Below are 27,995 nucleotides of genomic sequence, written 5' to 3' on the forward strand. Positions count from 1 at the left end.
AGCGTTTAGCTAGGAGATATCACCGTACGTAATGTCCAATTCATATTATTCACCTTTGGATCTTGTATCATATGAAATTTGCATGAGTCGTAGGAGTAGATGTTGATTGTCATGCGTGCTGGAATATCACGTGCAAATGGCTCTCTGTATCCGCCGGAACGGGCTTCCGCTGCCTTGTTTCTGTGCCATCTGTTGTTCATTGCATCTTGCTTCGGCGGAAATCTAGCTACATGTTGGCTTCTCACTGGGTTGGCTTGTTTCAGTCGCGATCGTCGCAGCTGTAACGTTCATAGTTTTCCATTCTGATGGCCGTCCATCATAATGGCTGCGGTCCCGGCCGCCGTCCAAGGCCTCGCCCCGTGTTCTACAACTGCTCGGACATGGTTTCCTGACGCCTCTAACGTAGGTGGTGTCCGTTTAATCTACGTCATAAGAAGGTAAATTATTTGCAGAATAACAATGGTAAGGGGGCATGTGCCTGCTCGACGGGCCTTTTCTCCCCTGTCCTCCAACTATATTGGTTCGCCACTGTGTCGTGGATGTTTGGCCATACATACTCTTTCTATCTAATCATCCCCACCCCCACACACCCTCTCAGGGGAAATACTTAATGACGTTCCACTGCTTTCGTCTCTTTGAACATGCAACATGACTGAATTCGGCAGTCAACAACACCGTCAGCTGGCGCCGGGTCCGTCGCCTACCAAGTCAGACAAATTTCCACCGGGTGATAGCCCCCCTGGGGATAGCTTTCGGACCGCTTCGGATGTCTCGAAGAAACGCGTGTCCATGGCTTGCTTGGCTTGTAAGAAGTCCAAACGGAAGGTAGGTCTTCCTTACGAACATACTGGGTGAAAGTGGCGAGCAGCCGTCTGGCATTGTATCTAATCCCCCTGACAGTGCTCGGGAACAGCACCATGTGACAACTGTCGTGCGTTCAACCGACAGTGCATATTCGACGAGACGCTCGACCAGCGTCGAAGAGTAGCAGCAAAGCGTACGGCTGATGAGCTGAGCTATCACCGAGATATGCTGAACGATCTCTTGAAGGTGATGCGTGCAGAAGATCAGTCACATGCTCTGAAACTACTGGAATTCATCCGGAAGGATGCCACGGCCGAGGAGATTCGTACGTATATCGACGATACTCTCGGCCGGATTGAGGGATGCAGCAAGGTGAGTGATGCGGCGGGAAGGCAGCTACAGCAGGTTAGACGGGTGATCGATGTCGAAGGAGCTGGGCCGTCGTTTCGTCCCAAGGTTATGGATATCCATTACTTATGCAACGAAGTCCCTCACAGGGTCCCCGCAGAGCCCTGGACCACCGTAACCGGCGATGCTGATCTCGTCTCTCATCTCGTGTCTCTCTACTTCACCTGGGACTATCCCTTCCATGCCTTTCTCGACCGCGACGTCTTCCTCAAGCATATGCGGAAGGGTAACACCAATTCGGAATTTTGCAGTCCATTCCTTGTGAACGCCCTGCTTACCAACGCTTGCGTAGGTCTTCTAATCTCTTGTCCATGAATATATCACATCTGTCGCCCCACCGGGTGTGTATGCTGGTCCTTTTTAGTGGAGGGTCTCTGAAATGTCAGCTAAATGTCGGTTTACAGCACTTTTCAGATTACTCGGAAGCCTATGTCGAACCGGGGGATATTATGACCAAGGGCGCCGATTTCCTCGCGGAAGCGGAGCGTTTGAGAGAGGAAGGGCCTATGAAGCTGAGTCTGGCTAATTTGCAAGGCACGCTGTTGTTGCATGAGAGATATGCCATATCGGGTGAAGACGATCTCGGCTATCGGATGCTTCATCAAGCCATTTGGACCGGCGAATCCCTAGGTCTCATCGGCCCAAGGAAGTTTAGCTTGAATCCGGGACAGATCTCTGATGATATGGATATTTCGATCAAGCGGACGGCTTGGGGCTTGTTTCATATTGACACGTGAGCTAGCCAAACCTACTATGTCTCGGGGTTGAAGCCACTGACAGTAATCCCAACAGTGTCGTGCATGCCGATTTCCTGCGGCCCAGCCTTATTGACAAGGTCAACCTCGAACGGCCCAATCGGTACAGCGCCGAGGACTCGAGTTTGTGGTACCCTTACCCCTCTCATCGATCTGCTCGGCCGTCTTACTTGAGCCACTACTTCAACGAGTCATGCAACCTGTGTGAAATTGCACGAGACGTATCACAGCGGCTCTTTGGAATCGACGCCAACGCTGCTTCTGCCGAGCACCTACGTCAGATGCAGGAAACCCTGTATGAAAGGCTGCGTGGCTGGTATAGTAAGCTGCCGGATATCTTCGATCCGTATCATAGGCCACCACCGTACATCATATTGCTGAGGTGAGGATTCTACATATATTTTACTTTCCAGCGAATATTCAGATGTTCTCTGGTAGCTACAGATAATGGCCAGGTTGCTGACAAGAGCAGAATGCGCTACCATACGTTAGTGATCAACATCTTCACTTTCAGGACTGAGCGAACCAGAGATACTCCCGACTCCGAGGCACCAAAAACACCCGAGAGCCCACCGGGACTTAGCCCCCTGCCCAAGTACAATACCGTAGGCATCGTACAATCTGCAGCGCGCGCAATAGCTGCCTTGACGGTTCTCCACCGACGAGAATATGGCATCAGTCGTGCTCATCATTTTGCCATGTATGCAATCAATCTGGCACTCTTCACGTTGCTGGAGTCTGGGACATTTGACGTGTTAGACTCCGACTTTCTTGCGCTCGCCAGCTCTTTCTCCAATATTGCTAGTCGATCTCCATTGGGTCGGTCTCTCCTGCACATCTTTCGGCAGGCTGTTCATGCCAAGGGACAAGGCAGGCGGCTGCGAGAATCGAATGCGGTCTCGGATGATCTCAAGGCGATGTTTGACGAGGAATCGACATCGGCATCCCGGTGGGACGGGTATGCCGCAGGATTACAAAAGCTGGAGATGGACGAACGCTACCGTGGAGCCTGGGATGGGGAGTTCAGTCTTTTCGACATGCTCGATCGATATGAGAGTTTGAGCTTGGGCAAAGATGAAATTGCGCCTGAGCGGCTGCGCTGTTGATGGGGGTCGCTGCTCACATTCCCAGCTCGAATTCGGAGAATGATTTTGTTCCGTTCACATGGCGATTACGAGGCGTACCGCGACATTTTACTTTTTCAGTTTATGCTTTTTCTTTTTGGGCTTCCGTGGACCAGCTATGATTTCCGCGGGAGAGGGATGCTCGGGCATACGCTGTGTTGCGAGCAAATAATTTCCTATAGTACATCAACGAGAGTTGACTTATCGCATGAACTCCCGTTCTACCCTAACTTTGGTCCGTGGAAACTCTGTTACTCAGTGGTCTCAACTTTACATTCAGCAATTGAAGAGGACAAGCTTTCAGGTCAATGACGTCACAACAGGTGACTCGCGACCTTCGCCCTGATTTTCTGGCTGCTGAACCAACTTCTCTGCGACTTCTGTTCCTCTCCATCTCCCTGATGGATCGCACTTTTGTTTACGCCTCTGATTCGCGATGGAAGACGCGCCTGGATCATATCCCTTCGGCGTCGCCAACGCCGACGATACCCCCCTCCAAATTGATCCCGAGAATCCTGCCGTGAGGGGCATCAACGAGTGGCCATGGGGTTCAATGAGCCCGGGGCTTCCCCCCGTGGCCTTTCGTCCCTATTCCCTGCCCCAATTCATGGACCGACCGGGCCCCTACCCCTATCAGTCGTCATCGTCATCGTCCCGTGAAGTCTCGGGCTCCGCTGCCAAAGTCGCTATTCCCCGCACGACCAGCGCAAGTAGCCAGTCACAACGCCGGCGATCGGCGAGAGCCTGTGAGCCATGTCGGCAGCGGAAGATCAAGTGTGATGGGAGCAAGCCGGTGTGTCGACAGTGCATCGATCACAATGTCAGCTGCTTCTTCGTGGATGTCAAGCGAGTCCGTGATCAGAAACAGCTCGGGATTCTGGGTAAGAAGGTGGAACAATATGAGCATCTGCTGCAAGATCTGGAGAAGGAAGTCGATGAGAATGCGGCCAGACGCATTCGTAAAGTTCTTAGGGTAAGTCGCTGTGCCTATCCGTTTGGCCTATACATTGCCGGTATTCCTTAGTCCTTCCTTGTCATATGCGGTCGCGCTAACTGTAATGGGCGATCTAAAAGGGCGCCGATATAACATCTTCTCCCGACGATGACGGTGACTCCGACTCTGGGACCTCGTCCATCGGTTCGCTAGAGGCACTCGACTTAGTTGAAGAAGACTTGAACCGCAGCGAGAAAACGGTGGCTACGGGCTTCTATGGGAAGAATTCGGAAGTCGCTTGGATGCAGAGACTTGAGGAAGAATCTGAAAATCGAAACCGGAGAAAGGAGGATTCGGTCGATATGGAGGACGGCGTGGGAGGTGGGCACGCGACGTCATCGCCGCAAAAGCAGGAAACAGCGATGGCAGCAATGAGTTATTATCTGGATGATATCGGCGTCCCTTTACTCGATTCAGTTGATCCATATGCATTGCCCCCGAAGGACATAGCTAATCGGTTTTTCACTGCGTTTATGGACTCGGTCCATCCGTCATTCAACGTCGTCCGAAAGACGGCCTTTGTGTCCCAGTATCGACAGTTCTTCAGCCAGCCGGCCCAGCCTCCACAGCGTTGGTTGGCCATTCTGAACATGATATTCGCAATTGGATGTCGGTATACCAAAGCGACGAGTGGCCGGACAGACGGCCGCGATTATGATGATCTGGTGTACTTGAACCGGGCACGCAAATTAACTCTTAGCGAGAAGGTCATCTTTGAGCATGCGGATCTTCAGCAAATCCAGGTCGAATTTCTGGTGGCCCTGTATTTTGTCAGCATGTGTCAAATAAATAGGTAAGTTTGGCCCAGGTAGGAGACTTTTGTTAAACACTTGCTGAAATCAGTTCTACTGCAGGGCATTCAAGTTCTCCAGTATGGCCTTCCGATCTGCTGTATCCCTGGGAATCAATTTGCGCTTCGTCGACGATCGCACACAGTATCCTGCCAAAGAGGCTCGCATTCGACTGTGGTGGTCGATATTTCTCCTAGAGCATCTCCTCACTGCCGTCACCGGGCGGGTCTCTTGCGTGGGCGAAAATCTGAGCGCCACGCCACTGCCGCTTCCATTCGAAGAGGAGGCGTTCGGTAGACCAGACGTCCTTCCTCTTCTCCAAGACTCCTCCCTGCGCATGACCCGTTTGAAGCTGACTCTGCTGCAGTCAGAAGAGGAATCACGCGCCGATGTAAGCTGGCTTTCGTCCTGCGAGCCCAGCCCATCGCTATACTTCCACTGCATTGTGGATCTAGCCACCATTACCCAGTCCATCATCAACAAGGTATACAGTATCCAAGGCCTCCGAGAGCGCTCCAGCCAGGTAGAGCAGCGAATCCGCAGATTTAGCAGCATTTTAGACATGTGGCTCAGCAAGGTCCCCGAAGCCTACCGTTTTACCTCCGGGAGCGGCGACCAGCTGGACCTACCCAAGGAGCGTAGCGCTCCGTGGATGCGAGAACGAATCTCCCTAGCCATGAGCTACTACAGTGCCCGTATCACCCTTTGCCGTCCGTGCCTCACACATACTGGACTCGGGCCGGGCGGCGCATCCCCGGACCCAGCAGTTCCGCCGTCTGCGCGGGCAGGTTCGCGTCGCAACTCCCGCAGTCGCGTGCACTTCAACACTTCCATGGCGTTGACATGTGTCCGCTCAGCTCGGTCCCTTCTCTGCTGTCTCCCCCCAAAACCGGACATCGCTTGGCTGACTACTATGACCCCTTGGTGGTGCATTATGCATTACATCATGCAAGCAACAACAGCCATCCTTCTTCACCTATCCAGCCTCCCCTCCAGATCCGAAGACGACCCCATGCACCAACTCGCCGCCGATGTCGAAGCCACAGCCCGAGAGACCAAGAAAGCTCTGCGCTGGCTCCATCACATGGCCTACAAGTACCCCGCCGCCCGACGTGCTTTTCGCCAATGCAACAGTATTGTACGACGAATTGCTCCAAGCTTGGGCATTGATATCAGCGACGTTCCCTGCGGCAAAGACCTCCCTACTGAGGACGATGCGTATCATTTACGAGATATTGACAATACCCCGAAATCCCACGATACAGTCATGGAGTTTGAACGGCATCATCGATGATAAAACTGTTTTCTTCTTCTTCTTCTTTTGGCACTTTTTGAATCTTGAACTTTGACCTGTGCACGGCGTCTTCGGGCTTATACCCACATCTTGGCGGCCTTTACCTTGATTCTAAGCTTTGATTTCAAGCTTCTATGATAACCATACCATACCACCCTATTCTATTTGTCGTCGTCGTTCGTCGTGTGCGTTTCATTCTGAAGAGATCTTATGTTTGTGATGACGTGATATGATTCATATTGTGTTGATCCGTTCTGTTTAAATTGGCAAAAATTACATGTATTATTAATGTCTAGCTATCTATATTAAGTAGATCAAATTGATAATGTATTATTATAATTATTTTAAATTATTTATTCCTAACTACATGTTTCACTAATTTATCAACATAGTAGTAGTATACTATAATCATACTTCTAGTACTTACTAATAATCCCTTCATCCAAAAAGCAAGCTAAGTAAGACAGACCATGGCCAACAATACTAAATAATCAAAGCAATTCAAGTATCCTTGGTTAAACATGTGAAGTCATACACTATACTACATGTAGCGTATTCGTCCAAGGTACATATTGTATGATACATGAATCTGTTTGAATAAGAGTTTGGGGTTAAACTCTATTAGTTATATTTGGGATGGTATGTTGTTGGCATGTGATTATGTAGTTTGGGTGGTTAGGTAATCAATCATGTATAACTGGAGGTATATATTATATATGAATGAATGAGGTTATAACGATGGTGATTGGATGTTTTGGATGAGTACTAGGAATACAGAGTTGGGGGGTTTAGGTGAGGTACTACTACTATGTATGGGTGGTGGAGTGGGGAATGTGGTTGTTCTATTTAATGGGTATGTACTAGGCTGATGGAGGGGGGTTGTTTCTCTGGTCTGTGTTTGTTAGTATCAGTGTAGTAGTAGTGGTGGTGGGTGATTTCTGTAGTTAGTATAGATAATAATAGATTAGATATCACAGGAGAAGTATGGTAGTAGTATCATATAGATAAGTAGTGTCAGTTATGACAGAATCGTAGTATTGCTACGTCTCTGGACGTCGAAAGAAATAGCTTAAGACCCGCTAACATGTCTAAAGGTAATGGCTTCAGATCTATTAGGTTATAATCTTCGACAAAGTCAACGGCGATTCCCCTTATTGAATTCCGAGGTAGCGAGTAGAAGGAAATGGTGGACAGGTCTTGAAGGTACAAGTAAGGCCATGATATAACTAATCGCCCTCTATAAATGGCCAATTTACAAAAGTAACACCATAATGCTGAGAGTCTTCATATAATATAAATGAACTTCGTAGAAGGTAGATATTAGTAGTTTTCGAGAAGCTTTACAACCTCCTCATGGCCATAAATGGCAGCCCATTCCCGAGGAGTCTGGTCATCCGAACCCTTATAGTTAACGTCCACCTTTCCTGTGTTAAGCAGAAGTTTTACAACTTTCTCATGGCCATGTATGGCTGCCCATGACAGAGGAGTCGCATTATATGAATCCTTACAGTCAATGTCCACCTTGTTTGTTTCGAGTAGAAGCTTTACTACCGCCTCATGGCCATTGCTGGCTGCCCAAGACAGTGGAGTCTGGCCGCTTGAATCCTTAGAATTCAAATTTATTCTTTTCGTCCCAAGCAGGAGCTTTATTATTGTCTCATGGCCACCCTCGGCTGCCCAGAAAAGCGCAGTTCGGCCATATATTGAATCCTTTGAGTTGATGTCCGCCTTCTTTGACTCAAGCAGAAGCTTCACTACTCCCTCATGGCCATTCTTGGCTGCCCAGGACAGCGGGGTCAGGCCTTCCACTGGATCTCTGGAGTTTATTTTCACCTTTCTTGTTCCAAGCAGATGCTTCATCGTTGACTTTGCCCGGGACAGTGGGGTCCGGCGATCTGAATCCTGAGAGTCTGGTGCAAGCAGAAGCTTCACCACACCAGTTAGGCCCAAGTATGATGCGATGAGCAGGCTTGATTCGCCCCTAGGAAGATGATTTCCCTCATATCTATAGAGCTTGGACCATACTGGATACACATCAGAGATTGGGTCACAGACTGACTGCGCGCGCATGACCAGTATACTTCCATCTTGTATATTTGCGTGGTGGTAGTGGGTAATCCAATGGCTTGAAGAATACTCATCGAATTCCCCTCGCTCAATGTTCCGTTGAGCAGCAGTTATCCTTGGTAGCCATGAGATGCATATCCGCGCAAGAATCCCATTCGATTCCTCTGGTATGAGTGCACCTTTCCATCCTGTGACCTGAGAGGTGCAATGATTCAGAGTGGATTTGTTGCTCTGGACCAAGAATTCCTTCGCAGTTTGATGCCGAAGACAAATCTTTTCATCTAGAACCACCACGAAATGTCCACATAGATCCCTCAAGGTCTTTCTGAATCTCTCCTTCGGTTCCATGTCATCACATATAGAAGTGAGAGTCGTGTCATCCGGATTGCTGTGTATTGCCCAGGCAAGAGATAGCTCTTCCAAGGTAAAAGGCCGTACAGCAGCGGTAATCATATGAAGAAGAACTTTAGCTTTCTCCTTATCAGAACTCCGATTCAAGATTCTTTCGTAGGCACTGTCAACAGTTGCAGGAAGATGCTGTACCGCCTGTTGGATCTTTCCCTTTGTGAAATCCGGCATATTCTCGAGTACGTCCAAGGCGAGACTGACCCATAAATATGTTCGATTCTCAACCGCAGTCAGCTGCTGTTCCAGAAAATCGCATTCATCTTTTCCTAGTAATCTCTGTATACCAATGTCGCTCACTCTTTTGCTGATAACAAGGTCTATTTCACGGGAGACTTGCTGGACCTCTTCCTCGCCATTTCCACTCAGGTGAATTATCGGTAGTTCGGTTTCCAGCTCCCGAAATTGATGCTCTATGTGAGGATACGGTCTGCTTGTCATCAAGAATTTCAACTTTCGGTCTTTGTAGAGTCCTTGATAAAACATGCTGACAGCTTCGATTAGTTCATCCCGATCTCGACACTCATCCAATGCATCCAGGACGCAAATAATTTCTCCGGCCGTTGCCTGAGCAGAGACAGACATGAGTATCTTCCATAATGTGTGGAACGACTGAAGAAGCTCTTCTCCATGATTATGCACTCTATTTACGTCTTCATCTGATAGAAGCTGGGGCTGTGCAAGAAAGATTTGGTATAAGATAGCTGACAGTGCACTGACTGCATTTCTTTGATCCGGAAAGTCATCTTTAAAGAAGAAATAGCACACGGTCTGCTGCTCATTACCAACGAGGACCTCATCCACCAGGTACCTTGTTAAAACTGACTTGCCACAACCTGGATCGGCTGAGACCCATAGTAGACCGGCGAGATCATGATTTGGACACTGTTGCCAATTGGTGAATTTCGGATGCGTTGTGAACCATTCACAGGTTCCCGGGACTCGTCTATCATTTCTGTTTTTTCGGTCCTCGTAGGGACAAATGTTGAGCAGATCTAGGAACTTTGTGACTCTCTCGTCTCGAGAGGTTGAACGCTGCTCTAATGGAATGCATTGTCAGCTATGCTTGGCTTATTAGGGAGTTTTTAGTGAATATGAGTTTTCAGGCTTCGAGAATTGTTAGTCTTACCAAATGTACATTGAATGCTACGATCATTGGTGCCTGCTTGGGAGCCAGAGTTTGAACCCTCCACTTCAACCAATGTCATTGTGGAAGCAGACGATGATACAAGAAACGGACAATGAGCACTAAGTGGATGACAAGTCAGTTACAATCCAGCCCCCACTGTCAGGTGACGAGACCCGCAGCTGTGCTTTAGTGACTACTTGATTCAGTATAGCTGGCTATATGATCTCCGATCATGGTATTCCGAAAGTTGCAAACAAGAGATGGGTGGTTGGTATTGTAAGTTGTGATCGTAGTCAAAGACTGATTAGGCGGCGGCAGAGGATCGGGTGATGCCTGGCTAGAGTAAACGTCTCAACAGACATTTATTTGAAGTACTGAGGCAACAAAGCGGGCACAGTATCCACTACTTCATCTACAGTAATATGTTGGAGTCAAACTTAATGTACGTACTGTTATTTCATTTCATGTACCTGTACTTAAGTTACTTGCAAGGGGCTTAAACGAAAAGTATAAACGAGGTAACGAAACACAAATGATTTGCAAAAGACACATACAACTGATGCAAGGGCTTAACATAACATGACTAACTGAATTGGGGTTATTGGGTTACTCGATCATCATGAAGGAAATGGAACAGAGAACACGCGTACAAGCTATTTGACAAACAAGACAATAAATTGATCGGCAGATAAGAGGAGAGAGGCTCGCCAGAAGAACATCCACAAAGATGATAATGTTGATTGATGATGATGGTGGTGGTGGTAAAGCCAGAAATTAAACAGTAAACCATGGAAGTAACAAGAATGGATGGACGGCATCAGTGCGTTTTCGTGATATCTAGAGGGTCAAACAAAGCAGCTAGACAGGCAAGCATGATTCAGCTAAGGATCACATCTGCTGGGGCATCATGAAGGCCCGCTTGCGCGGGTCGTCGTCCACAGGCGCACCGCGCTTCTGGGGCGGATTCAGAGTCATTGGCTCAGGATGTTGCGGTTGTGCGTGGGGATGGAGATGGGGGTGTAGCTGAAATTGGGCGTGAGGATGAGGGTGAGCCTGAGGATGATGAGGGTGAGGATGACCCTGCGCTTGGGCGTGCAGCTGATGAGGCTGCAGTTGGTGATGCATTGCTGCATGTGGTTGGGCCGGGATTGGCATTTGACGGGGTTGTGGCTGCGGCTGCTGTTGCGCTTGTGTCTGCGGTTGAGGATGCATTTGACGGGGTTGCGCTTGAGCCTGGGGCTGGGGTTGAGCCTGCACTGACCGGGCCTGAGGCTGTGGCTGGGCCTGAGCTTGTATTTGACGTGGTTGAGGCTGAACCGGTGTGTGAGCTTGGTTCTGAGCCTGCATTTGTCTAGGCTGTTGTGCTTGTGCCTGTGCCTGCTGCGCAGCTTGCCCGGAGCGGGCCTGCGACTGCGGTTGCGCCTGCTGTTGCTGGTTGGCCTGGGTATTGGTGTGAGGTTGAGGTTGCGCTTGGAACTGATGTTGGAGTGCCTGAAATTGGGCCTGGCTGGACGTATGCATCTGATTTGTGTGAGACTGCGTCTTAGACTGGCCTGCCATTTGACCGTGCATCTGTTGAGGCTGCTGCGGAGTGACTTGGAATTGATGGAATGACTGGTATGGTTGTGAAGGCTGTGCCGGTTGCGGCTTGGACTGGGGCTGATTCTGCGCCTGTGATTGTGCCGAAGACTGGGGTTGAACCTGTGAGTGCTGTGGCTGCTGTAGTGCCTGGCTCTGGGCTCCAGCTTGACTTTGATCAGCCTGAGGCTGCCCACCTGCAGCAGCGGCGGCCGCTGCCGCTTCAGCAGCCTTTCGTGCTTCAACATCAGCCTTGCGTGGCCGTCCACGGGGCCGCCCAGTGCCCGGCTTGGACGATGGCTTCTTTGGCGGTCTAGGCTTGGGAGGCACGTTGCCTTGTTCTGACTTGCGAGGCCGCCCGCGACGTCGCTTTTGGGGAATGGGATTCCCGTCCGGCCCGATAATCGGCTGCGGCGGTGGTGCGGGCGCAGGAGCAGGAGCTGCAACTGCAGGTGTACCATCAGCATTAGTTGTGGGAGCTGGAACCACCATCGTTGTTCCATCGGGTGCTGTTGTTGTCACCGTTTGGGCCTTCTTTGGCTTTTTCGGTCTGGGTTTCTTTTCTTCGCCTGGCACAACGGGCTTCCTTGGACGACCTCTCTTTTTCGGCGTTGGCGTGGCAGTATTCGTTGGAGCAGTGCCAGTCGTAGGAGCGGCCCCTGCGGTGGCAGGTCCCTGGACTGAACTGGATGTACCAGCAGGAGTGAAAGTGGGGCCTGAACCAACACCAGATACTGGAGCGGGAGCGGGAGTAGGGCCCGCAGCAGATACCGGAGTAGGAGCCGGATATCCAGCTTGAGCTTGCCCATTGACCTGTGTAGCCTGTGTAGCGGGCGTAGCCGGGGACGCAGAAGGCTTAGACTGCTTCTTGCGTTGCTTGGTTGCAGTACCCTCAGGCTTCTCCTGTGCTGGAGCAAGGAGCTCAGGTCCAGACATGCTAGCGGACGCAGAAGCATGTGGTTGATACTGCTGCTGAAGTTGTGCCTTTGCCTGTGCAGGCGATGGTTGCTGCTGCTGTACTTGATGTTGTTGCAACAGAGAAGGATGCTGCTGTGCTTGGGACTGGTGCAAGGCATGATGGTGCTGTTGCTGGGGATGTTGCTGCAAAATGGGGTGCTGTTGTTGCTGCGGCTGCGGCTGTGGCTGTTGAGCTTGTACCTGTGTTTGCGCTTGTGGCTGTTGATATTGGCGCTGATATGCATGATGGAACTGAAGCTGCTGGGGTTGAGGCTGGTATGGCGACCGTTGAGCCTGCTGCTGCTGGAACCTTGACTGTTGTTGCTGGTATGTTTGCTGGGCTTGCTGTTGCTGGGCCTGACTATGAGCGGGTTGTTGGGTCTGCTGTGCTGCTTGCTGCTGAGCCTGCTGTTGCGCCTGTTGCTGAGCTTGCTGTTGAGCTTGTTGCTGCGCCTGTTGCTGAGCCTGCTGCTGGGCCTTTTGCTGGGCCTGCTGCTGAGCCTGTTGCTGCGCCTGCTGCTGAGCCTGTTGTTGCGCCTGTTGTTGAGCTTGCTGCTGGGCTTGCTGAGCTTTCTGCTGGGCCTGTTGCTGGGCTTGTTGTTGAGCCTGCTGTGCTTTCTGCTGAGCTTGTTGCTGTGCCTGCTGCTGAGCTTGCTGGGCCTGCTGCTGCTGATACGTCTGATGGGCATGTTGCTGGTAAGGAGATTGCTGAGCCTGTGCCTGATAGGGAGAAGCCTGATGCTGGGGCTGCTGGTATTGGGCCTGCGGATACTGGGCCTGCTGCGCTTGATACGGCGATGCTTGAGCTTGCTGGTAAGGAGATTGCTGCTGCGTATGCTGGTACGGCGACGCTTGTTGTGTCTGTTGATACGCGGACTGAGGAAAGGCATGCTGAGGCTGGGCGGTGGTCAGCATCGGCGACGCCGCAGCAGAGGTTTGCGTCGTGGGATGCGTGTGCGGCGCCTGTCGATGCTGAAGATGTTGCTGCTGCAGTCGGTCAAAAGACTGCTGGGGAGAAGCAAGACCCATCGCATGCGCATGCGGGGACATGGCAGCCTGCGCATTCATCGTGGGATGAGTACGGAAATTGGCCATGGGGTTCATATTCCGTTGCAGGCTCTGCAAGGATAGATAGGGATCCTTCAGCTGGCCAACGGAGTCGGCATTGCGAGACAGCAGATCGGACGAGCCCTGTGGCGGGTAATGTCCGGAGAACGGACTATAATGGCCGCCCGTGGGGAGGCCGACTACAGGGCCCGTGGAGGATGGGGTCATTTTGCGGAGATCTGGGGACTGAGCCGCCAATTCCACCTGCGATTGACCCCGGAATAGGGCGCCATTACTGGCCATACCGGGAGCATGATGGGGATGAGCAGCAGCCGCGGCAGTCATGGACGGGGACTGCAGATGATGCTGCTGTTGGTGCTGCGGATGAGCATTCTGCTGGGGCGGGCGTTGTTGATGAAACGAGTGCCCATTATAGCCCATCATTTTGACGGGACGAGGATGAGAGTGAAAAGAAAATCACTCAATGGCTGACGTGGTGGGTATTTTCAATGGCCTTTATTATTTTTTATTATTTCTTTGCCTTGTTTTCCCTGATGAAGGAGGACTGATTGTCAGGGACACTCAGATAGCGGGCATGTGACCACCACCGCGTCTGCACCAAACGAACGACACGCTTCCTTTTGGGGGGTGAGAAAGAGAGAAAGAGCGAGGCAGGGAACACCAATTCCAGTGCAAAGAGCAGCAGCAGTCAGAAAAAGACGCGCACTGAGGCGCGTATTTCTGAAACTGAAGAAGAGCCGTGCGACCGGCTGCTTTGCTACTGCTGCTGCTGCTTTGCTTTGCTGCTGTGATTTTGCGGCGGTGGATAACACGAAATAATAATAATAATAAAATGAGTCGGATTCCCACCCCAAAGCGGAATCAGGAAAAAAGCGTGACTGACCAAGACGGGACAAAAATGCGGGATTCGGTGCCTAGTTTGTGTGGCCTGAGGTATCAACACACACCACACTTACTGGACTTTGCTGACTGAGGGAGTAATACGGCTGACCCACAGCGACCAAAAGCGCAATTGTTGGGAGAGGCGAAATTCCCAGGGGGACAGCTAGAGGGGGCGCCCGACAGGCAATGCAAGGTTGACCAGGAAAACAGGAGCAAAGAAGACCGTGAATGCCGGGAAAAGAGACCTCAAACCACTCAGGAAGCGATGCCTGGATGGATACTGAAGTCGTGAGATGGTCGCGCGAGATGATTTGTTTGGGATCTTGATGGACTCCGTTCCTTTTTTCGTTATTATTATTTTTTATTTTTTATTTTCGATTTTTTTAATTTTTTGCTTTGGGCTTTTCGGATTTTCGAATTTTGGATTTTATTTTCTGCCCCCCGGGAGCGCACACGTGACTTCTCGGCCAGCTGGCCACTCACAGTGCGCACGCAGGCTGGTCGGGCGGGGTTTATTATTATTTGTGTGGAAGGCACCCATCGGGCACTCATGGCGACTGCTTAGTGATGCAGCAGAGAACAACTTTCCAGTCAGCAACTAACCGACTCGATAGATAGAGGGAATGGAGAAAGACTCTCAAGATTCCTATTTTCGAAAAGAAAGATCGGATTCGGGTGGACAAACAGAGCACAGGGTACCTGACATTTCTGCACTAAAGGGTAGTCAAGTCCTACGTAACTAAACCAAAGTAACTTAATGAGGGGGTGTGGGTGGAAGACTAAAAAGAAAATTAAAAAAAATCATAATTAGAAAAATAAAATAAAAATTCACCCATAATAATAAAAAACCCATGCTATTCAGGGCCGAATAAAGTAAGTAAAAATAAAAAATTAAGATAACCCAAAATTCCTCGCCCCTCCACCACCCCTTCCCACCACAAAATAAAATTTAAAATGGAAAATAATAACAGAAAAATAAAACGAAAATAAAAAAACCCCAATCTTCGACAGTTAAAATCCGCATTCCACCTATGATAATTTGCCCTTGATGTTTAAGCTTACTTTTAGTCGAATATTCCGGATAGATCTGGGTTGCTGTTGCATTTTTGATGCTTCCTCTGTGACGTTTCACCCTCTCTCGAGTGTTCCCAGACAGTTCCTCCTCAGGGTGCTCTGATTTACTAGCTTAATCCGAAGAGCAGTGGCATCTCACAACTTCTACTTTACGTCCGAATCTGCTAATACATCCATGATCCCGATTTTTTGTTTCCCTTCCTGGATCAACCTATTACGGTACCATTATAGTTTCCCCGTGTTCAGAAGATGTGCAAGTCTGAAACAATTAAAATTACATCCATTCTAGAACTTTTCCCCTTCGAGCCCCCAAGTAACTAAACCCTTTATTCAACTCAAGCTGCCTTTGTACCATCTTTATTCTCGTCTTCCCGTGCCTTCAAATCTCCCAAACACGGTGCAAAGAATAACCGGCCTGACACCACTCCCCGCAATGTCCCAATACTCACCACAATCCATAAGACCACCACGCAAAGCGAAAGAATCTGTCATATATCAATATTGCGAAACACTTGATAACACTAGAAGAGTCAAACCTACCGTTCCTAACACCCGGAAAAACTCCGACGGCAGCTCCTTGCCCATCTGGCACGTGCTCGTGGCGTACACTCCCAGGGGGAAAGTGAAACCCCACCATCCAATATTGAACGGGAAGCTCTTACTCCTCGCAATAGATGCCAAGGCAAAGAATAGCCAGACCAGCCCAAAGGACCAGAGAATCAGAGCAATCATGAACCCCATGGTATAGAAGATCGGACCGGATGCTGCTTCGAGGGTCTGTGTCTTCGGGAAGATTTCCTGCGCCGCTTGGCCCAGTTTCATTATACTAGTAGTGCACTACTCAGTATGCGATGGTCATATAGGGATGGGAAGGCATAGACTCACCCGAAGCCGCCCTGACCAAGAGGTCCCAGGGGAAGGAACACGCTCACAATCACCGCTTTAGGAGGTAATTTGTGTAGGGTCAGTCGCTGTAGGTAGATTACCATAACCATCAGTGCAAGAGGTAATCCGATGCCCCAGAGTACGTAGCTCACGAGCACAGTCCAGAGAGCGTGCTGTGGATTGGGGAGCACATCCGCTACGATGGCCCCTGATGAAGCTGCAACAATGCAGCTGACGATGGGGAGGAGCCATACGGCTGTCATGGACGAGAGTTGCATTTCGGTTCCATGGGCCATTCTGCAGTCATATTAGTCAAGTTTATGATTGCTTCATAGTCTCTGCGCAGGGCTAGACGCACAACAAGAAGGGTAAGGAGAGAGCAGTGATGACCGAAAAGATCGCATCAAAGATCCATAAACCCCAGGCAAAGTTCCGCGTCCAGTCACCCCAGGCCGGGACACAGACGAAACAGAACATATTGATGATAGTCGCGAATCCCATAGGGAACGTTCCTATGAACATGGACTGGACTGGATGCTTGATCATGGCGAAGAATATCTCCGGATATAGGGTATAGCGAAGGAAGGTAATGATACAACCTATGGTGAAAAGAAGGACATTGAAGGAAAACAAGACGACAGAAATCCAGTATAGCCACTGGCCATTGTAAGGGAGGGTGTTGAGTAGAATAGACACGATGCCCGTGCCCATGGTAACCGAAAACCAACTGTCCAGACATGCATGTTAGTTTTAATTGCACTGGGAATGAGATCAAGGGTTGCATACGACGGCGTGAAATGACGAACTACTCTTCGCCAACCCGTATCATGCTTGGTGAGTTTGGACGGGTTATTGGTATTTTGTTCGGTCATTATGTTGTTGGCCCGAGTCTTGGATATTGCCTTGAACTCCTCAGGCTGCGGCTGTAGTGGACTACACAGTTGCTGTTATTTGTACTGGCAGGGTTGAATTTGCTATTTGTAAGTTCAAGGGTTACAAAAAGATTTTTTTCTTTCTCTTATTTACTGGATTTATTCTTTGATGTCTGGATGCCAATTTGCATTGTAATCGGCGACTCCTGTGAGTCAGTCGGCGACTGAATGTGCTTCCCGCCCCGACCCGAAGAACAGTCAGTCATCTCGGCCGAATGCAATGAAAATGATTCATCATAGGGATTAGGCTTCTCCAGCTTCATGTTTCTGGTCTTTGTAAGGGTTGTATATGATTAACAAGATAATAGGGTACTGTCAATCCCCTAATGGTGGTGGACGGTGTGCCAACATGTTGCTCGGTAAGGGACTGTCTTGGCTTCAGGATGAACAGAGCATATCTACGCGGACTCAAGTGCACCATAGCCGCTTGTTACATTATCTTCTGGGAAGTGACCATGGTAAGAGTATGGGCTCCATATACGATAGGACTATCGCGTGTGTACCTGTTCGGTTTCACAAGACGTCGTCTTTGTCTCATGCAGGGCTCATTTTCTCAGAGGTACCATGATCATGAGCAAAGTAATCCATGAAGTGCTTGAGACTCATTGCTCATGGAGAACCATGAATGCAGGGTTTTTAGATCAGAAAGTATTCTGGAAATGCTCTGGGTCGCCTGTAGCATAAGTTTAGTATCTCGAGAAATCTAGTCGAGGTGTATCGAGCGGAACCATTATATCCTCAGAAGACCTAACCTAGTGCCAGCATCGTGCAGGCATTTCCGGTCTTTAAGTAGAATGGAGTCAGTTGTTGTGGTAACGACATCCTAGAGAGCCCACAGCATCAATGATTGATGGGGACTATTGAAAGAGCATGTGGGCTTCCGTACAATACGTCCAGGCGCTCACTGCAGTACCCTGTTTATCCACATCATTTGATAGTACAAGTGAACCAGGTCTTATATATTTTCCAGTAATTGTTGGCTTCTCTTCGAATAGTTGAGGGTAGGGTGTAGTAGTCACAGCAATCATTGCCGCAGTCTAGTAGTAGGGTGAAGTCGGTCCTATCCTTTTGGAGAGAGTTGTAAGCAGAGAGGAAATATTGTGCAAATAAGGATACGTACCATAGATGTTTTATTTTATTTCGGGGTTTTTCAACTGGAAGTCATCACATAGCCAGCCAATTCTCGCTGAGTTAACAATCGACCGGTCACTGACGGTGAAGATGTGGAAGCATTGTTCACTAAGCACAGTACACGTGATATCTGATATGCCGGTATCGCCCCCTATATTTTGAAAGGTAATCACTGATGGATAGCAAGATGGTAGGAGAGGTGGAAGAAAGCTCCATTCTCAGCGTCGGGAAGAATCACACCGAGAGAGAGCAGCTGACAAGCTCGGCGCTAACGACAGTACCACCCCGCAACGGCATGAAGCCAATCACCGAGCCGGGAAAAGCAGGCGATCTTTACTCTGGGGTTACTCGGGCTTAATTTATTCTTTTATCTCCCTTGAACACATGATATGGAGGCAAGCAACTAGTTTGGACAGGGCCATCGACTAATTGGGTAGTTGGTCCGTTGATCACTTTAACAGCAATATTGCCTTCGTTTTCATTCACATTGAGGGAGAGCAACATATTCTTATGCGCGGCAATGCAGTCTATCAGGTTGAGCTTGCAGATATATATATCTTGATTTCGACTCCTTGGAAGATTGGCAAGTACCAGAAATACCGTATAACCGATGCGAAGTTAACTATATATATATACCAACTAAGATGAGTAGGGCGTTTTGACTGACTACCCAAACATCCTTTGACTGACTAGTACTCGTGGCGAAACGTTTCCACGTCTCGCTGATTTACGATTTGCTCCTCCGAGAACCAATTCCCGTGCATCCCATATGGTACACGTTGCGGCAAGACTACTCGGCAGACCACCTCTCTCATACCAACAGCATCGATGACCCAGAGCTCACTGCGCGCGTTGGGTGGGGCTTCACCAGTCTCATCCAGTTGCGACTCATCAAACACATATGTAACGAGCCAACCATCATCTTCATGCTTTCCATCTTTCCGCGGTACGAACGAACACTCCTGGGCATACCACCCCGTTGGAAAGGCAAACACCTTGATAGGGTCGTCGGGGTTGTCCGAAGCGAGAACCTCATCAATGGAGCGCTCATCTACACATCCATCCACTGGAGACAGACGCTCGGTCTTACCCCGTGAGAGAAGATGTTCCACGTCAATTTTGACAAGACAGTCAATCTTGAAGGCGCTGATATGAGTGGCAGCGAAATTACCCTTCCGCATAGAGCATCCGTAGACATATCTTGTTGGGTCCATCTCAAGGTGCTTGGGCACACATGGAAATTCGAAAGGAATGGCTGATAGCGCCCACTGCTGGGATATCAACGTTGTGCCTTCATGGCTAGGTGGGAATTTGTAGTAATAAAGGCGGCATTGGGGATAGGGCTGCTTCAAAGCGTCTGGAGCAGCTATATTACCCATATGGTAGAACGGCGCAACACTGTTCATGCGACAAAGCAGCATATTCACCCATGTTCCACCCGGTGTAATATCATCCCAAGTGTTGACGGTATGCATTACCACACAGGGATCTGTCGTAAACCATCGAATGAGCTCAGGGACATGTCGAGAAAATACCCCAAGCCTCGTTTGGCCCCGTGGGTTGTATTCAACAACCGGCTTTCCATGAACAATATTAGACAGATCGAGCTCGAGAGGCAGATCGATAATGATGGTATGTCGGTGGGATACTCCAAAATCATGCATCATCTTCCCCGAGGCAAGACCAGGCACGGGCCGATTGAGACGAAACTCCGGTGTCACGGTGGTTCTAGCAGGTACGATGGAGTAGTTCACGAACGGTGGGATGAATGTTGAGTGGAAGAGAAGCAGTTCTCCAGTCTGAGAGTCAACACGGGGCTGTGTGTTTCGACCAATTAGCACTAAGACGTTGCAGTATAACAATGGCAATTATGTATCTCGCCCTTCAGTGAACTCACATGAGCTGTTGTCATTTCCTTCATAGCCCCCTCCATCCCTGGGCTGCCGAACCCCTCCTTGCAAGCATCAGTGCCAACGGGTTCGCCCTCCGCCATGTTCCCAGTAAACCAGCCCACTGTTTTCAGCAGTGGTAAGAACACACGCATGGGGGGCCCAACCTCATTTGTTGCCATGACACGACCATCATGATGAAAAATGCTGGTATTCGCACTACTCACCCTCTTAATCGGCCGGGCAATCAAACCACAAATCGACGCAAAAATCAAGGCCATACTTCGCAATATTTCATAGATGAGTCGAAGAGAAAACGATACGGGATTAGTCAGTGCTTTGACGCTAGGCATTATGGGGTAGAGGCGGCGGTCTCGCATGGTTGCGCAATGTATGTCCGTTAGGACATACTCATTGGTAAAGACAGGTTGAACATGGGCTGGTCCGGAGATGCGCCTGAAATATACACCCGTGAGCATGCCGTCGCCATCAAACCAATGGAAGCCGCGCGGATTGTCGCGTTGGATAGGGTTGGTGCCATTTCGGACATATTGGCCGCCCAGGAACTCCTCGGGAATAGTACCCTCGAAGTAGCAGGGTTTGGAGGAAAGTCGGATGCTAATGGGGGCGAAGTTTCCCGTTAGGTATCTGGTTGACTATGTTTAGCTTGCTGCAGGTCTGCCTAGAATTCGACAAGAGCATACGGATGTTTTCTTTCTGCTTTCGACATGGTGCTTGCAGTGACTGCAGTTGGAAGAAAACTATGGCCGTGAGATACGCTTAAAGACAAGGGTATCTTATGTACATATCCTATAAAGCCTATCCATGTCTGAACCAAGGATCGAGCCCGCATGTCAACCATTTCTACACTCGTGGTTTGTCCTATTAGACTACAAATGGCCATTGACCTTAACCGGTTTGCGAAGCTTCAGACAGGATATAGTAACTAGAGATAGGGCTTATCTGGATGTCACTGCTTTCCTTATAAAGCTAAGACTTACGCTGTTACTACGACTGGGTACTTTACCAAACTTCCCGCGCAGATGACTGCCGATCACGGCGTGACATCAATTGACTGCGAGGCCTGAGCTAGGCGATGTACTCAATCAGGTACGAGTCACAGGTACAATGATGTAATGTGGATGATGTAGTTGAAGCATGTCCACACTCCTGTCGGATACGAATCCGATTCACATTTGGCCTTTCGCCAGTACTGTGGTCCACCTCCATTATAGTTTTCAGAAAAGGCTCTGTTGCGTCACACTGATAGTCTAGGTCGGGCTTATTGACAGCTAGAAACATGGCAATGGCGTTAACACCTCTCTACCATTAGTACCCTGGAACTCTTGAGTTCTTTACCTGAAGTGAGATTAATATCAGCCAACTGTCTCGTTCAAAACACTTCTCCGAGACGTGTGGAGCAGAAACGCCCCGCTTCAACCAGCAACCTACGCTGTTGAGCCACAGCTAGGCCTCTCATGATGACCAATTCTTGCTCTTAAGATAGAGGTCTCTTGGAATCAAGAATACTCCATATCGATAGCTAACTTATTCTTCGCAATGAGACGTCATACTGCCTATTGGTAGGAAGCAAACAGTTTCACGCTGCTAGAGACGAGTTTTCATCGAATTTCCCGTGTACAGTCCGTGTCTGTTGTGTGGAAAAGTATGTATGCCGAGCCACACTAACAGTGATTCCGACATACTGTCCTCGTGTTGGCAAAGTATATTCAGCAGGACGGTACCCAAGCAGTCAGTTATCCACTGCTGTCCTATTTATATACATTCAAGTATAGTGTGTGCAATTCAATAATATAGATGAGTCTGGGATCCCCCTGACTTGAATAGTTATAGGTAACATCCAACTTGTGCAGGTAACTGCAATCAGTCTGCAATCCCCTGATCGGCGAGGGAGCGGGGACTGGATCGCGTTATGGGCGACTCAGGGTCCAAAGGAAAGATTCTAGCGCCCCAGGCATCCACCGGGGGCCTGATCGAAGCCTGGCAGTGGGTCCCGTGCCTGCGGGCGGTGGACGTTTCTGCCCCCGGGGGCCTACGCTTTGCCGTTTCAGGAAGCTACTTTGCGACTGCTAAACAAAGTTAAATACTCGATGGACTCTCCTTTGATGAGGAGACTATCTTCCAGAAAGCTCTATCTGGCACAGAAATTCTTCTGTTATTGTCCCAGCTATATATTTTTGGTCCCCAATTTGCTTTTGTGTCGCTGCCGTTCAATTTCATAAACCGATCTATAGATATATGACAGACATGGCGGCTACCTTTACCCTGCCGATACTGCCCGCAAAACATCGGGACCTGCCGAGCTGGATCCAAAGTCATCCAGACACTCCTCTCGAGCAGATTATCGCACCATACAATGACTACGATGCGGTGGCACGCAAATTGTTTGCCCAAGAGGCCACCCACGCAGCCCTGCAAGATAATCACCTCAACATCGTGCCTCTCTACGACTCCAACGGCAGTTCGGACATCCGTGTACGGGCCCGAGACATATCTTCGGAGTCCTCTATGACTAAGGAACAGTATATCATGCCCTTGAAGGAAGAAAATCGGCGTCCCAATGGCTCACCGGCAGTGGTGTCAACCTTAGATGAGTTCCGAAAGAACTTTAACGTCTTCTCCGAGGGTGCATTGAGCGACATGGACTGGAGCAATGTCGTGGTCGCAGGAAGTGCAGTAGTCACTTGCCTGCTCCCCGTTCCCGAAAAGTATCGGGATTCGAAGCGGTCATTGCGAGAGTACTATCACGAAAAGGTCGCGCCGGCCTCGGATGTGGATCTGTTTCTCTACGGCTTAGACGAAGCGCAGGCAATTGAGAAAATCAAGCAGATTGAGGATAAGGTCAAGAACGCGATTCTTTACGAAACAACCACAGTTCGGACAAAAAACGCCATTACCATCGTTTCACAATATCCCACACGCCATGTGCAGATAGTGCTTCGCATATACAAATCCATCTCTGAGATATTGACTGGGTTTGATGTCGATTGTTCCTGTGCTGCTTTCGATGGGAAGCAAGTCTTTGTCTCCCCACGTGCTTTGGCTTCATATATAACCCAAATCAATACGATTGATTTGTCTAGGCGCTCGCCTTCTTATGAGAACCGCCTCTCAAAGTACTCTCATCGTGGGTTCCAAATATACTGGCCGCAGCTGGATAGGTCCCAAATAGATCCGGTCAGTACTTCTGTTTTCTATATCTCTTAGAACCAAGAGAGCTAATGCCGTCCATAGACAATCTTCGAGCGGAACTTTAGTAGGACAGTGGGCCTGGCGCGCCTGCTGGTCCTGGAGAGACTGCCAAAGTCGTCAGACCGGGAGTCTTATATAGAGCAGAGACGACGGGAACGTGGACGACCAGCCCCAAGGTCTAATAGGTGGAAGCAGTCCGGTAACATCAAGGATGACTGGGTAGATGAGATCCCCGACTGGGAAGAGGGAGAGGAGGTTTCTGACTACCATACCTTTGTAAGCTTGTGAGATCTTCGTTCTCGTATTTTGAAGGCTAATCCCCGAGCAAGACGATTCCTTACGGGCCCAGATTCAAAGCTCGAAAAGTCGAGAAGCTTGTTTATACGAAGGACCTCTTGCTCAATGCAGAGTGGAACAAGCCCAAAGACAGAGAAGTTAACCTGCACCGACATCCCGCGTTCTTTGGCAATGTCGTGGATGTCATCGGAGATTGCTGTGGTTGTTGCCCGGAGCCGGTCACTCCTGAAGAAAAGGAAATCGCCGAGAAAGAAAGCAAAATCTATATTTCTGGTAGAATCTCCTTCATCAGAGACAACCCAGGTCGTCAAGAGATTGGTAGTTTCAACCCAATTACAGAGACCGACTGGACTGGTTTGTACACCCTTACCCGTGGGCAGAGACTGAGAAGGCTGACTTTGGGGAAGAAATGGCTTATATCGGTAACACGGAGCGGCTGTGCCATGCTATTGTGGAATGTGATATCGAAGGGGTTAAGGCATGTCTCACAGAAGAAAAGATAAACCCTAACGAACGTGACCATACTGGAAGGACTCCATTGCAATTGGCTTGCTTGACCTCCACAAGCGACATCGTGCAATGCCTTCTCGACCATGGCGCAAGAATGATTTCCCGTCTGGCCGATGGCCGCACAGCCCTGCATTTGGCTGCTGCTCGAGGCGATCTGGAGATGGTCAGAGTACTCTTGCATAAGAGCAAGCAGAACGAGACAGAACAGGCTCAGCTCGAAAAGCGGCCGGATGAGGGTAGCGATGAGTGTCAGCAGGAGCCCGACACTAGTGAAAGCGAAAGCGTCGATTCCGAATCGTTCGTTCATGTCAGGAAAGAGGCTGATAAAATGGATGGCATGGATTTGGCCATGGCTGAAAACGAGCAAGAACCGGATATATATGACATCAATGTAGTCGCCTGGGATGTTCCCACTTCAGCGCTTCATCTTGCCATTCTACATGGTCACATTGAGGTGGTCCAGGAGCTGGTTACCTCGTTTGGAGCTGATTTGGCGCTTCCGGTCAAGCTGCTCTATCCTTATCAAGATAGGGCGCGAGCGGCCATCTTGTGCCTTGTCCTGGCTCTTCGGCTGCCTATCGAAAAGTCAATCGCAATGACACAGAAGCTACTGCAGCTTGGGGCACTTCCAACACAGGCAGATATGAACAGTGTCACTCCACTGCACTACGCCGTTGCTTGTGATTTCACCGATTCTTCTGAAATCCTCCAAACCTATTTCCATCAGAATCGTTCGGCAACAGTGAAAGCGATGAATTTCCTCTCCTCGTTTTCTAACCCCTGGAATGTCAAGCCTCATTCTACACTCACGTTAGCCCTTACTGTGAGAAATGACAAGGCTGCAAACAAGCTGATTGAAGCTGGCGCAACGCCTCAGATTGACTTTGAGTCATTTGTGCATCCCGGTCAGGCTATTTATGGAGCGATCAAATCAAACTCATCTGAAAGAAACAAAACTATCTTTCGGCATGACTTTACCCAACCGATCATCCTCGCAGTCCAGAAAGATCTACCGGTAATTGCTGACAGGCTGCTCCGCAGCGATGGCGTCGACCCAAATACTCTCACACCTGATGGGTATAGAGTACTGGACAGCGAGTATATGCGAAACTATACCGTGGGCAAGTCTTTACTCGATTGTGTCCGAGATAAAATAAGAGCATTGGGCAATTACCACGGCGAGAAGTTGGGCGTCTCACCTCCTTGCCAACTAGTGAAACCTGATCACTGTCTGAACGGGCTACAGCCCGATACATACCATCGTTGGACTGTAGAAAGGGCAGTACGCCAAGCAAAGGCAAAGTATGATAAGGATCAGGAAAGGTATAATTTGGCAGTCTATGCGAATCATAGGCGCGAAGGTGTGAAAGAGAAGACCTTGGAAGTTCGAGCTACTCTAGACGCCTATAAGGCACTGGAAAAGGTATTGGTTGAAAAGGGTGCAAAGTCTTTCTACGACATCTATCCAGACTTTGAGAAGCCCTGGAAGAGGAGAAAGACAGGAGACAAGAGCGACTCTGACTCTAAGCATCAAGAACCGGAGCCTTTCAAGGTCGAAACAAACTTCTGCGTACCAGACCTTACCGATGAAAAGAAGCAGAGATATTTTGACCTGTGAGTATTATCTTCCACAGGAAAGCCCATGGAAACCGCTTTTAGGTCACTAACTTTAAGCAGTTTCGAGGCTGCTTGGCGTGGCGACCTTAATACTATCAAGGCGCTCACGCTAGTTACATCTGATAATGAAAACCAACCGAGTCCATTGCAGATTGCTGTGTGGGACAAGGACAATTTCTCGCCATTTTCCATTGCGGTACTCCGTGGACACCTCAATGTGGCAAAGGCTATCCTTGAGATAGTGCAAGCCCAATTCAAACGTGAGGATTCTGATGCTCGCGAAAGATTTGAGATGGACATCGATGCTCTCCATGACGGTGAAGAGGATTGCATATATAGGGAGATTGTTGATGACAGGTTCACCATTGAGAACATAGGAGAGGTAGCCACGCAAGTGGAATGTTCCATATCGCCTCTTCAAATATTCTCCCGGTACTGCCCAGCACACAAATTCCTTGACAAAGAGTCCAAGACAGAGAATTATATCGATCTGGTACAATACGCGGTGGGACAGAACAATGTGGATCTACTGGTCTTTCTGCTTCAATTGGGACGAGAGCTTACTGAAAGGGACAAGACGGTCGAACCCGGGGTTCATAATTTCGGCGCCAGTGCTTTTCCGATTGCTATCAGAAAGGGCTATTTAGGCTGCCTTGAGGCGATTATCAAGTATACTGGCACAGGCCTTCCTGTCGACAATCTGCTTCAGAAGTGTGGCGTCGACGTTAAGGAGAAACCGAAATATTATCAAGGGTTGACTATACGTGGAAAGAAAAGGGCGGATTGGGCCGCTGCAGGAAGAGGATTGCCCGTATCGCCGGAAGAACAAGAGACGCCTTTGCTCACAGCGGCGCATTCAGGGTCAATGGCCAGTGTGGAATGGTTTCTCAGCCCAGACTCGGCCAGATCATACGTTGAGTTTATAAAAACAAATGAGCAGGTGGACAAATTGAAGCTCTTATCACAGTCGGTCGAAGACCTGAAGAGGCTCGTGCTGAACTGGCTTCAGGGCAAGAGTGAGTGCTAGCACAATGTTCCAGAACTTTTTTGCTGACTTGCACACGACAGACAACTATCTTCTGCATTGTGCCGTGCTCTCAAAACCTACACCGGAATCATGCCAGCTAGTTGAAAGCCTTGCCAAGCGCCTTCCGCAGTTTATGGAGACTAAATCGGCTGCAGGGCATACGCCCTTGGCGCTTGCATTCTCCCTCGGCAACTCAGAGTTCGCCAATATTCTTATCAGGGCCGGCGCCAATCAGACAGTTCGTGATCGTCAAGGCAACAACTTGGTTCACTTAGTGCTATGTGACATCAATGGTAATGCTCGAAAAGAGCCAGGCAATGTAGAGAGGCTTCTCTCCCTGCTCGATCCCCGGTTAGTCCCATCGTTGCTGACGGAGCGGTCCTCCGATGACCCGGGATCATTGACGCCACTTGCTCGTTGGATGCATAAGAGTTATCAGGCATGGTCAAGGGCATCAAGCGGATGGGGGTCCGACCGTGGACAAGAGACAGAAGACCAGCTGGCCATTATCCGCTGTTTCCTCGAGTTTGCCCAGTCAACGAGCCAAAAGCATTTAGATATGTTTGACGGTACAGGAAACACCCCCGTTCATGAAGCCGTCAAGCACCAATGCCCCAGGATATTCGAGGCTATGATCGGATGCCGTCCTGATCTTCTCCACCGCGAGAATGCCACCGGTAGCACACCCCTGGAACTGGCTACCGACAATTGGGTCTCCGAAGCCACGTCCAATCCGCCACAAATTCTATCCGACAGAGGGCAGTACGAGCCGGAACACACGCGGAGTGCATGCCTTTTGTACCAGAAACCCGAGTCATACCTTCCTGGGTACCCGGATAGGCCAGAGAGTGAGCGGCAAGCAATATATAGAATTGCCTGCGAACGAGCCGGCACCCAGTCGCGTAAACGGAAGCTGGTGAGCTTGAACGAAGCGAATGAGGTGGCTAAGCGCCTTGCTACGCGACAGACTAGAGCGGCATTTACTATCGAGGAGAGCGATGTTGTGAGCCGGTGGTATCACTAGCATGGGCGAAGGTGGAGAGATCTATGGGCTATTACATAATAAATGAGAGGGTTATATAAGTAGTTGATGGATGAATTCAATCAAAATGATCACAATGACGTTGCACATTCGTCAAAGAGTTTTGGAACAGAAATTCGTAC

At 49.5% G+C, this 27,995-nt stretch overlaps 7 protein-coding genes across 7 annotated transcripts; 4 read left to right on the forward strand and 3 right to left on the reverse strand.

Moving 5' to 3' along the window:
• Window positions 1-424: 424 nt before the first annotated feature.
• On the forward strand, window positions 425-3,300 carry BO88DRAFT_188416 (Zn(II)2Cys6 transcription factor). Its single transcript, XM_025701800.1, has 5 exons — window positions 425-825; window positions 901-1,500; window positions 1,617-1,945; window positions 2,005-2,349; window positions 2,440-3,300. The coding sequence occupies exons 1-5, from the start codon at window positions 649-651 to the stop codon at window positions 3,071-3,073; spliced, it is 2,085 nt and encodes a 694-aa protein (XP_025557894.1). The 5' UTR covers window positions 425-648; the 3' UTR covers window positions 3,074-3,300.
• BO88DRAFT_188488 (C6 transcription factor) lies at window positions 3,301-6,506 on the forward strand. The gene is made up of 3 exons (XM_025701802.1): window positions 3,301-4,064; window positions 4,166-4,878; window positions 4,940-6,506. Exons 1-3 carry the CDS (start codon window positions 3,528-3,530, stop codon window positions 6,168-6,170), a joined length of 2,481 nt encoding a protein of 826 aa, XP_025557895.1. The 5' UTR covers window positions 3,301-3,527; the 3' UTR covers window positions 6,171-6,506.
• A 1,313-nt stretch (window positions 6,507-7,819) lies between these two features.
• BO88DRAFT_475076 (sex-determining protein fem-1) lies at window positions 7,820-9,850 on the reverse strand (the record flags this gene model as incomplete). Its single annotated transcript, XM_025711855.1, has 3 exons — window positions 7,820-7,880; window positions 7,909-9,682; window positions 9,772-9,850. 3 exons carry the CDS (start codon window positions 9,848-9,850, stop codon window positions 7,820-7,822), a joined length of 1,914 nt encoding a protein of 637 aa, XP_025557896.1.
• Window positions 9,851-12,350: 2,500 nt separating this feature from the next.
• Window positions 12,351-13,802, forward strand: BO88DRAFT_429939 (uncharacterized protein; the record flags this gene model as incomplete). The annotated part of the gene is made up of 1 exon (XM_025709195.1): window positions 12,351-13,802. The coding sequence occupies one exon, from the start codon at window positions 12,351-12,353 to the stop codon at window positions 13,800-13,802; it is 1,452 nt and encodes a 483-aa protein (XP_025557897.1).
• A 1,596-nt stretch (window positions 13,803-15,398) lies between these two features.
• BO88DRAFT_447294 (TDT family transporter) lies at window positions 15,399-17,141 on the reverse strand. Its single transcript, XM_025710350.1, has 5 exons — window positions 17,002-17,141; window positions 16,574-16,942; window positions 16,216-16,512; window positions 15,871-16,156; window positions 15,399-15,815 (listed from the first exon to the last, which is right to left on the reverse strand). Exons 1-5 carry the CDS (start codon window positions 17,085-17,087, stop codon window positions 15,666-15,668), a joined length of 1,188 nt encoding a protein of 395 aa, XP_025557898.1. The 5' UTR covers window positions 17,088-17,141; the 3' UTR covers window positions 15,399-15,665.
• A 1,826-nt stretch (window positions 17,142-18,967) lies between these two features.
• On the reverse strand, window positions 18,968-20,897 carry BO88DRAFT_419803 (carotenoid oxygenase family protein; the record flags this gene model as incomplete). Its single annotated transcript, XM_025708409.1, has 3 exons — window positions 18,968-20,095; window positions 20,176-20,815; window positions 20,872-20,897. The coding sequence occupies 3 exons, from the start codon at window positions 20,895-20,897 to the stop codon at window positions 18,968-18,970; spliced, it is 1,794 nt and encodes a 597-aa protein (XP_025557899.1).
• Window positions 20,898-22,000: 1,103 nt separating this feature from the next.
• BO88DRAFT_439021 (ankyrin repeat protein) lies at window positions 22,001-27,959 on the forward strand. Its single transcript, XM_025709694.1, has 6 exons — window positions 22,001-23,365; window positions 23,423-23,656; window positions 23,710-24,031; window positions 24,058-25,801; window positions 25,862-26,820; window positions 26,873-27,959. Exons 1-6 carry the CDS (start codon window positions 22,427-22,429, stop codon window positions 27,853-27,855), a joined length of 5,181 nt encoding a protein of 1,726 aa, XP_025557900.1. The 5' UTR covers window positions 22,001-22,426; the 3' UTR covers window positions 27,856-27,959.
• Window positions 27,960-27,995: the final 36 nt, after the last annotated feature.

The sequence above is a fragment of the Aspergillus vadensis genome (assembly GCF_003184925.1).
Source record: "Aspergillus vadensis CBS 113365 unplaced genomic scaffold BO88scaffold_33, whole genome shotgun sequence".
Lineage (NCBI taxonomy): Eukaryota > Fungi > Ascomycota > Eurotiomycetes > Eurotiales > Aspergillaceae > Aspergillus > Aspergillus vadensis.

Coding starts and splice junctions, on each gene's coding strand:
- BO88DRAFT_188488 (XM_025701802.1), top strand. CDS start 3,528: ATGGAAGACGCGCCTGGATCATATCCCTTCGGCGTCGCCAACGCCGAC. Junction 4,065..4,165: donor GCATTCGTAAAGTTCTTAGG/GTAAGTCGCTGT, acceptor GCGATCTAAAAG/GGCGCCGATATAACATCTTC. Junction 4,879..4,939: donor AGCATGTGTCAAATAAATAG/GTAAGTTTGGCC, acceptor GTTCTACTGCAG/GGCATTCAAGTTCTCCAGTA.
- BO88DRAFT_188416 (XM_025701800.1), top strand. CDS start 649: ATGACTGAATTCGGCAGTCAACAACACCGTCAGCTGGCGCCGGGTCCG. Junction 826..900: donor GTAAGAAGTCCAAACGGAAG/GTAGGTCTTCCT, acceptor TCCCCCTGACAG/TGCTCGGGAACAGCACCATG. Junction 2,350..2,439: donor CCGTACATCATATTGCTGAG/GTGAGGATTCTA, acceptor TGACAAGAGCAG/AATGCGCTACCATACGTTAG.
- BO88DRAFT_439021 (XM_025709694.1), top strand. CDS start 22,427: ATGACAGACATGGCGGCTACCTTTACCCTGCCGATACTGCCCGCAAAA. Junction 25,802..25,861: donor AAGCAGAGATATTTTGACCT/GTGAGTATTATC, acceptor ACTAACTTTAAG/CAGTTTCGAGGCTGCTTGGC. Junction 26,821..26,872: donor GAACTGGCTTCAGGGCAAGA/GTGAGTGCTAGC, acceptor TGCACACGACAG/ACAACTATCTTCTGCATTGT.
- BO88DRAFT_447294 (XM_025710350.1), bottom strand. CDS start 17,087: ATGACCGAACAAAATACCAATAACCCGTCCAAACTCACCAAGCATGAT. Junction 16,943..17,001: donor GTTCGTCATTTCACGCCGTC/GTATGCAACCCT, acceptor ATGTCTGGACAG/TTGGTTTTCGGTTACCATGG. Junction 16,157..16,215: donor CTTGGTCAGGGCGGCTTCGG/GTGAGTCTATGC, acceptor GTGCACTACTAG/TATAATGAAACTGGGCCAAG.